This window comes from Nuphar pumila, chromosome 5, assembly GCF_984573655.1.
Source record: "Nuphar pumila chromosome 5, dmNupPumi1.hap1.1, whole genome shotgun sequence".
Classification (NCBI taxonomy): domain Eukaryota; kingdom Viridiplantae; phylum Streptophyta; class Magnoliopsida; order Nymphaeales; family Nymphaeaceae; genus Nuphar; species Nuphar pumila.
Window position 1 is genome coordinate 118,809,773 of NC_143253.1, and position 8,773 is coordinate 118,818,545.

The 8,773-nt window shown below is 35.6% G+C and overlaps 1 protein-coding gene across 3 annotated transcripts; it reads left to right on the forward strand.

Annotated features, from left to right (window-relative positions):
• The first annotated feature begins 658 nt into the window (after positions 1 to 658).
• LOC149838348 (hexosyltransferase GAUT11-like) lies at positions 659 to 8,571 on the forward strand. 3 transcript variants are annotated; one of them, XR_016432181.1, is made up of 3 exons: positions 659 to 979; positions 6,700 to 8,283; positions 8,469 to 8,571. XR_016432181.1 is itself a non-coding variant. In XM_090007674.1 (2 exons), the coding sequence occupies exons 1-2, from the start codon at positions 839 to 841 to the stop codon at positions 8,149 to 8,151; spliced, it is 1,593 nt and encodes a 530-aa protein (XP_089863800.1). In that variant the 5' UTR covers positions 659 to 838; the 3' UTR covers positions 8,152 to 8,417. The 3 variants fall into 3 exon arrangements, 1 of the variants encoding a protein (XP_089863800.1); XR_016432180.1 differs by lacking the exon at positions 8,469 to 8,571 and adding an exon at positions 8,372 to 8,417; XM_090007674.1 differs by lacking the exon at positions 8,469 to 8,571 and having other exon boundaries at positions 6,700 to 8,417.
• Positions 8,572 to 8,773: the final 202 nt, after the last annotated feature.

The following is an 8,773-nucleotide window of genomic DNA, read 5'->3' on the forward strand; positions in this document are numbered from 1 at the left end:
AACAAGTCATTAGTGGACAAACCCTTAGGCCTTTGTATTGTAAAATAAAACTATGAAGGTAAGTTGCAAAATCTGCCATTATGTCATTTAGCTGTTAAAACAGGGAAATTGAGTTCTCAATAAATCTGAGGGAAATTATGACCTTGCAATGTATGCAGAGCGCAATAAATAAATGGTGGACCGGTCGAGGTGAAACTTCCCTCTTTTTTTTAATCTGAAGACCATGCAAACTGCATTTGAAACAGGCCTGAGGCACCTTGGATGCCGTTCATCTTAAAAATGAACCACAGCCATCAAAAAGTGAATAAAGCTCATTGTGAGCCGTACATTTCAAACCATTCAGATGCCGTCCTGCCGAAACACGAGCAGCATCGGGAAAAAGAGTGGGGCTCATCCAAGTGATGGCATCTCATTCGTACAGGTCTGGATGCCGTTAATCTTGAGATCAAACGAACTCACTCTGACCTGATGCCATCCCATTTCATTACCAATATGAGAGACCTCTCCATCCTTTCTCTAAACTCTGAAGTAAAGACTCTTTAAGCCTATTTCCCAATTTTCTAAAGATGCAACATGAAATAATTTATTTCTCTTGCCTGACTACCCTTCTCTTCTTGTCTCTCTCTAAGAATCTTAAAACCCCATTTACAAATTTTCTAAATAGACAGCTTCCTCTCCCTTGCTCTCCTATACTAAAAACCCTTCTTCGGCTGAGAGAGAGAGAGAGAGAGAAGTCTAGCTTTTATTCCCCCTCTTTTCTGGCTGCCCTTTCCTTCCTCCATTGATGGAGAGAAATGGTGGTGAGGTTTTTTCGATTTGGATGTGAGATTGGTCGAAGATGAGGAGGAAAGACCCCAGAAGACATGGTAGAGCGAGGTTTTCGAATTGGGTCTTGGGCCTTCTCGGGTTCTTTGTGATCGTTGTGTTGATTCTTTTCGTCGTTCACCATCGTCATGAAGATGGATCTGCACCTCATAAGGTAATCCTTCTCTTCCTTTTGCCTCCCCTGTTTCTTCTTATGCGGGAAGTTCTCTTCTTTTGCTCATTTCATTCTCAAAACGATAGTTATTTAGAATTCTTGATTGCTTAATCCAATTTGTGAATTGGGTTTCTATTAAATTCTGATTTGGTGATCTTGAATGAGGCAATATTTTGATTTATGGATAGTGGTTCGATCTGGACTTGTTGAACTTGAAAAGATGGGAAAATATGTGTTGAGTTTTTTTGTCTGAATTTGCATAAATCTTATTGGTGTTAAGAAAGTATTGGGAAGATTTGCTTGAATGTTGTTGGGTAACTTCGGTAGTTATAGAGAAGGCCGACTTATTTCTGGTTTTATTCCAATGTTTCTTTTTTGGCCTGATTCACTTAATTTGCAAATTTGATTTTTCTTTCTTCCAAGTGTAGTTTGAGATTTATGATCTCTTTCTTAGTAAAACATTAGTCGTACTGCTATTGGAATTTTAAAGCAGAAATTGCTTTGGTATCATATTGGACTAAAACCAAATTGGAAATTGCTTTGCTAGTTAGCTACGTACTTATGTACTCTTCCATAAAGAAGTAATTTATGCTAGATAAGAGATCCAACCTCCATTTATAGCGAAGAGATTAGATGAAAATCAATAAATTTATAACTATTGAAAGGAAAGCTGGGGTTAGGCAGACCCCTACCAGATAACTCTTAAGCCCCACGTGGCAGAGGGATTCGAACCTGGGCCTTCAGCTTGGCACAGGACCCGCTTACCACATGAGATACCACCTCGGTATGGACGGCAATAACTTAATAATGAAAACTTCCTAATTTAATTTTTCAATGAAATAGAGGTAATCGAACTTAGCACCCGAAAGTTCCTGTTTATCATCATGAAACTAAAATGCCAGTCTAAAGTTTAGAGTTCATGTCGCCCAATCCTTGCCCAGAACTTAGACATCTCCATCTCTGACCATCTCTGGCAACTCATATCGCCTTTTTGCAGTCACACTTTCTCTGAACTTGTGCTTCTTTTGTAAGACATTTCTGTAACGTCATATGCTTCTTCTCAGATGTTTGGGTAATGATCTTTTTTGAAACAAGAAGAATGAGCTTTTTTGCTTCTCCTCTTTTAAGACATGACAATTTTATCAAAAGTTAGAGGCAGTGACAAGTTTACGTGGTTAATTGCATAAGTCCTTAGATATATAATTATAATATAATCTAAAATAAGTCCCAATTTATCGTCTTTGTAGTAAAGTTGAATTTACCCCTACATCACATGGTCAAGGACATGGACTAACTATATGATATGCACAACCACACACATATATGTACAAAAATGTATATTATATACACACATGTGTTCTTTACTTTCATACGCATGTGTGTATAGAGCATAGGACATAAACTTCCTATTGCACAACTACAAGTTACCAGATTATGGCTCAAGATTGTCAAGAGGTACAAAGGTAACCATGTCAATGATCATTTATGAAAAGATAAGAAAAGTAACAAAAAAGCATATTCAGAAATATGTTCATGATAGTTTTGAAATAATTGCATTGAAAAGATTTTTTAAAATTGGAAAATATCAAAATGTTTTGAAAATTAGAACACTCAAAAAATGAAAATGTTTACACTAATATCACGATGTTATCATTATATTTGTTTGAAATTTATATCTTTCAAATTTTTTGTTTCTTTATTTTCGATTTTTGAATAATCCTTGATTTTTTTTCTTAGGAAAATCACTTATTTTTAACTTATCCCAGGAAAAATACTTGTCAGTAACTAATTTACTAAAATTGCCAAAAAAGTCAAGGTTGTGGCAATTATTGACAATCTTTGTTAAGAAAGATATTTTAGTTACATAAGAGACTCAACCAATATGTATAGCAAAAACATCCTATAAAAGCGATAGCTTCATGTTGAGGACAGTTTCTAATTTAATTTTTTAATAATTTTGAAAATGCACCTAGCTTTTCTTAAATAATAATAAAAAGGCACCTAAGTTTTCTAGGTTTTCAAAATTTTTCCTAATTTTTCTTTAATTATCCAAAAAAGCCTTACAGTTTTATTTTGTTAGAAATGTCTTACATTCATGGCACAATGACCATTTTACCCTTGAAATAAAACAAAAGAAGGAATGTTCTACTCTCTCTCTCTCTCTCTCTTTGTATGTGTGTGTGAGGACCACTACAGTCCTTCCTTTCCTTGTCTCTTGCTGCCTTCTTTTCCATTCTCTCACTATCTTCCACAGCCCTCCCCCTCTCCAACTCGTGCTTCTTTCTTTTACTTTCTTCCACTACCATCTACTACTCTATATATCTTGTTTGCTTCCTTCTCTCAGTAACATAGGGAACTTTCCTCTCTTGCTAACTCTAGCATTCATCTCTCCTTTCTCTTTACATTTTGTTCTCTTGTCACTTCTTCATTCTCTACCATCATCTGCTATCCTCTTATTATCTCATGATTGTGCTGAGTAGAAAAGAAGGTTGGGCTTAATGGAGTAAAGAACATCAAACAATTATTGTATTTTCTTACGAGTAAAAATATAAATTTACAATCCAAACTCAAGTCATGTTAAGGGCAACCTTAGTTGATCTTACAGAAGTATATTTTTTATTATTAGAGTAAAATTTTAGTTGCGTTCTTTAAAATTTTTGAAAAAATGTAGGTGTATTCTTATTATTGCCAAATAGTTAGGTGCCTTTTTATAATTTCCCCTTCAAACAGGTGAAATTAAGTAAATTTAATTCATGTTGACATCTATGGCTTCTTGCCATTGTTGAAGTGAACTAAGGTTGCTAACTCTCCTCCAGAACAAGGTTCTATTACAATGATATCTACTAAACTCTCTAAGTTCCTAAATAACTGCATCTGTAACCTAGATCATGGCAGTAGATTAAACCAAAAGTGAAAATACCCATGCATATTCTTAAGTTTCTTGACCCTGGGTTACTTTGTAACATGTAGTAAAGATGCTAATTGCTAATACGCTAAATAACACTAAAATGCACTAAAAATTTGACTTTTTGTTTGCTATCTTAATGCTTCACATGTCAAAATCTCTGGAAGACTGAACAGTGGAGAAAAGGAGTAATTTGGTTTGGAGTTTTGAAATAGCTTGAAGATTATGATGACTCATTATGGCTTTGAATTTGATTAGACCAAGACAACATGTCATTTCATTTAGATGTTGTCCTTTAAGTCTTGATACAAAACCATTTCCCTCATGGTGGGATCTGTTTGTTGCCATTCATATTCATCATGGTGATGGGCATTTTGGCCTTTTCAGATCTTACTACTATTAAAGATAAAATTGGTTTCGCTAAGGTACAATATCATATATGTAGTTTGTCGACATGACTATTCGATTAGGTATAGCTTCCAACTCAAAGTAATAAGATCATTTTGCTTTCCACTGGAGCTGTTATAATTCATTCCTAGGTCAATCATAAATTGGAAGATTTTGGTGTTTGATGGGTTGTTGAATGCATGGCTGCATGTGTCCCAATGCCCATTGACATAATGGTTGTGTTTGCCATTGAATTGAAAAATCTTGTATGACTTTTCATTTTGTTAAAAAGTGAAACTCAACTTTAGAAATGAAGATAGAGGGCCCACACAAACCATCTATCATCAACCTAGGAAAATTATCTGTGAGACATGCATAGTATGTGTTTAATGTGCGCTTGATCACCATGTGAATTCTTAGTAATCAGTTGCACCAGAAAAGGCAACTATGAAATATCATGAACCAATCTGTCTCATTGAGTCATGATGCAGTCCTCCCAATCCTTCCAATCACATCCTTGGTACATGAACATGCATCTATATATGTATTTAATAATGTGAGTATGTGTATGTTTGTATACATGTTTGTATGCATGCAGTAATTGGTCTCTGTACATGTGCAAGTGGACTGTTATGGACCATACTAGCCTTTGTTTTACTACATGTTTTGCAAATCAGACCATGCAAATGTGAGTTCTACAGTTTTCTTTTAGTAGAAAATATCTATTAAATTGGGGAAGCTTTTCATGTTTATACAGGTCTTAAAAAAATCTAAAAATCAACAGTCTATATTGCAACAAAACTGTGCAATAAAAAAATCAATTTTTTCATTGAAAATAATTCTAGTAAACAATTAAGGTAAACACATCTATGGGCTCTGGTTAAGGAGAAAAAAACTTGCAACTATGACCTTGTGAAATGGTCCATAATCTGTACTGGTCCAATTTTTGAAATGACCCCTTTACTATAGCATTCACATCTTTGTGATCTGTTCAGTTTTAACATTCGAATGTTTGAACTTTAAGTTATGTGGTTGCATTTTTTGCTGGATTTCTTTGATGTTAAACATTGTGAAAGTCATAGATTTGTCAAACTTAATTCCTTGCTAATTTTTGCCATATTTCTATTCCATCCTCTACATTTTCTCTTAAGTACTAATAATTGGTTCTCTTCATGCTAGTCTGTATAACATTCAAAGTTATTTTAGTACTTGGTTCCCTTGAGGAGAATCTCTTCCATGATCAGACCTGAATCATGTCATGCATAAATAGGCTTCGTAAGATCTAGTAGAATAAGTGATGTGGCATGATCCAGATTATGTTCTATCTATTCCACTTCCATTTATTTAACTTATAGTGGGGAATGCATTCATTTCCCTTTCTTTGGTTCTTTTCTTGATGCTCTATGTTCTAATCACTGTCACCAATATCGGCGATATTTTGAAGAGAAATACCGATATTAAAGGGAATATCTCGTGATATTTCCAAAATATAGCTAGAAGACAAAATATCGCAATATTATTGAAAAAAAACTCTTTTTTGTTTTATTTTAAGTTTGCATTTCCTATTTTTTTGTTTCTTTTATATTTTAAAATCTTTAAAACTTGTTTCTTTATATTTTTGAAAGGAAAATAATGCAAAACTTATTATTTTCTTATCTTTTTTGTTGTTATTATATATTTTTTAATTTTTTTGAACTCCCGAGATTTTTCAACTTTTGAAAATCTCTCTGAGAAATATCCTCGCCGAGATAATACCTTGAATGATATAGGTGACTATGGTTCTAATAGTGACATTCTATGGCTTTAAATCCATTGGGGGTGTTGTCCTACTGCCAAGATGCTTAAAAAATATTCCTCTGTGTTAGTGAAGCATTTCTTTGGTTATGTACACCTCCCTATTTGTCATTCTGTGTGTTACGCCTTTGCAGGAATTTTTAAATTATTTTGGGATGTTTCATCTGCACTAATAATTCATGTTCTTTCATTTCATACCCTTTAAAAACTTCCTTTTTCTTTTTCTTTATCTCTTTTTCAGTTACAAAGAGCTTCTAGCTTCTTTTGCTTAGTTCTGCTAAACTCACAAATCTTTTATAGCAGCTTCTTTGTTACCTTCAAATAATTACACATCGTCCTTTGCAGTCCTTCCATGTTTAAGTTTAATTTGGATATACATGTATCAACAGTGTATACTTAAATCATCTGTTGCAGAGTGCTCCTGATATTCAAACAAGTTTGAATATTAACATTCATCCAAATGCCAATGTTAAATTAAGGCTTATCCTGTGTTTTCTCATGACCTTTTGGGAGTTTCTTGTCTTGTTTGTGAATTTGGTTGATTTTTTTTTATGACTGTACTTCTGATGTATTTTGTTCACTACTCACTTCGAAAAGGTAAAACCCTGATTATGCATTCTCTTGTTGCCTGTAGATGGATGAGAGGACTCAAGATGTTTCCCGTGGAACCATGAATCTCACAGAAGAAATGTGGAGTGCCACTTCGTTTTCACGGCAATTGGCAGATCAAATAACTCTTTCAAAAGCCTATATAGTCATTGCAAAAGAGAACAATAACCTACCACTTGCTTGGGAGCTAAGTTCACAGATCCGAAAAGCGCAGCTTTTGCTCTCCAAAGCTGTCACAAGAGAAGCCCCAATCACACTGGATGAAGCTGAACCTGTGATTAAGGGATTAGCATCTTTAATATACAAAGCTAAAGAAGCCCATTATGATAGTGCAACTACAATTACGTCACTGAAAGGGCATATTGAGTCCCTTGAAGAACGAGCAAATGCTGCTATTGCACAGAGCACAGCATTTGGACAATTAGCTGCTGAGGAATTACCCAAGAGTCTCTACTGTCTTGGCATCAAACTGACCCTTGATTGGGTAAAAAATCCTTTGATTGACAAACATGCAAAAGAGCAGAAAAACTCTCCACGCCTTACGGACAATAATCTCTACCACTTTTGCATATTTTCAGATAATATATTGGCTACCTCAGTTGTTGTAAATTCTACTGTTTGTAATGCTGATCATCCAAAGCAGCTTGTGTTTCACATTGTCACAGATGGCATTAATTACAAAACAATGCAGGCCTGGTTCTTTTCCAACGACTACAAAGGAGCGACCGTTGACATCCAAAATGTGGAGGAGTTCACGTGGTTGAATGCTTCTTATGCTCCAGTTCTAAAGCAGCTCCAAGATGAAGAAATGTGGACTTTCTACTTCAAGGGTGCTGAAGATTTGAGGACTGAAATCAAGTTTCACAACCCCAAATACCTTTCTTTGCTGAACCACTTGAGATTCTACATTCCTGAGATTCATCCCTCGTTGGAGAAGGTGGTATTCCTCGATGATGATGTTGTAGTCCAAAAGGATCTGACCTCTCTCTTCTCGATTGATTTGCATGGAAATGTGAATGGTGCTGTGGAGACATGCCTCGAGTCATTTCATCGTTATTACAAGTACCTTAATTTCTCTAACCCAGTGATTAGTTCAAAGTTTGATCCCCAAACCTGCGGATGGGCATTCGGCTTGAACGTATTTGATCTGGTGGGATGGAAGAAAGCTAATGTGACTGGCCGATACCATTATTGGCAAGAGCAGAACTCAGACCAATTGCTTTGGAAGTTGGGCACTCTACCTCCTGGCCTCCTGGCATTCTATGGCTTGACCGAGCCCCTTGATCGCAGATGGCACGTCTTGGGTTTGGGCTATGATTCAAATGTTGATAATCGATTGATAGAGAGTGCATCCGTCGTTCACTATAACGGCAACATGAAGCCATGGCTCAAGTTAGCAATTAGCAGGTACAGACCTCTGTGGGAACGGTACGTGAACTTTGCAAACCCAATTTTGCGTGAGTGCCTCATGCACTGATTCATCCATTGATCAAAACCCATTTGGGTGACTCGTTCTTGAATTTGGGTTGCTGCTCGAGAATTGCATACATAGGCGTGAAGACGTTGAACGTGAGATCTCTCGAACAGGTGACCTGCGCAGATTTTTAAGGTAAAGGATTCTTTGCTTCCAAGCAAATTTTTGTAATAATTGGCTTCAATGGAATACACATCTATCAGTCATTTTTTTTTAACTTCAGACAGATTATTGATATCTTGGGAAATGGAAGATTTTCTTGTCCTGGTGAATTCGATTCTTTATTTGTACGAGTACTAACAATCTTGTGGGATTCATAGCTGGTGGAATCACAAGGCCAAAATGAACTGAAGGTGGAAAGGAAGCATGGGGAGATCCTTGTGAAACTACTGACTAGGGTTTTTTGAGTTGATGCTTGTGACCGAATTGTTTCAACAGGAGAATTTTACTAATTCGTCAGTGTGCTTGAAACCAAAGGAATTCAATTATACAATGAGACCAATGTGTTTGTTAATTCCTCTGTATTTGAAATTTCTGTTATTTTGTTAAATAATGGTGGTTATGAATTTTCATATGCTATGTTTGCCATTTTTTTCTCTATTTGGGTCTAAAGAGTTGGTCTCAA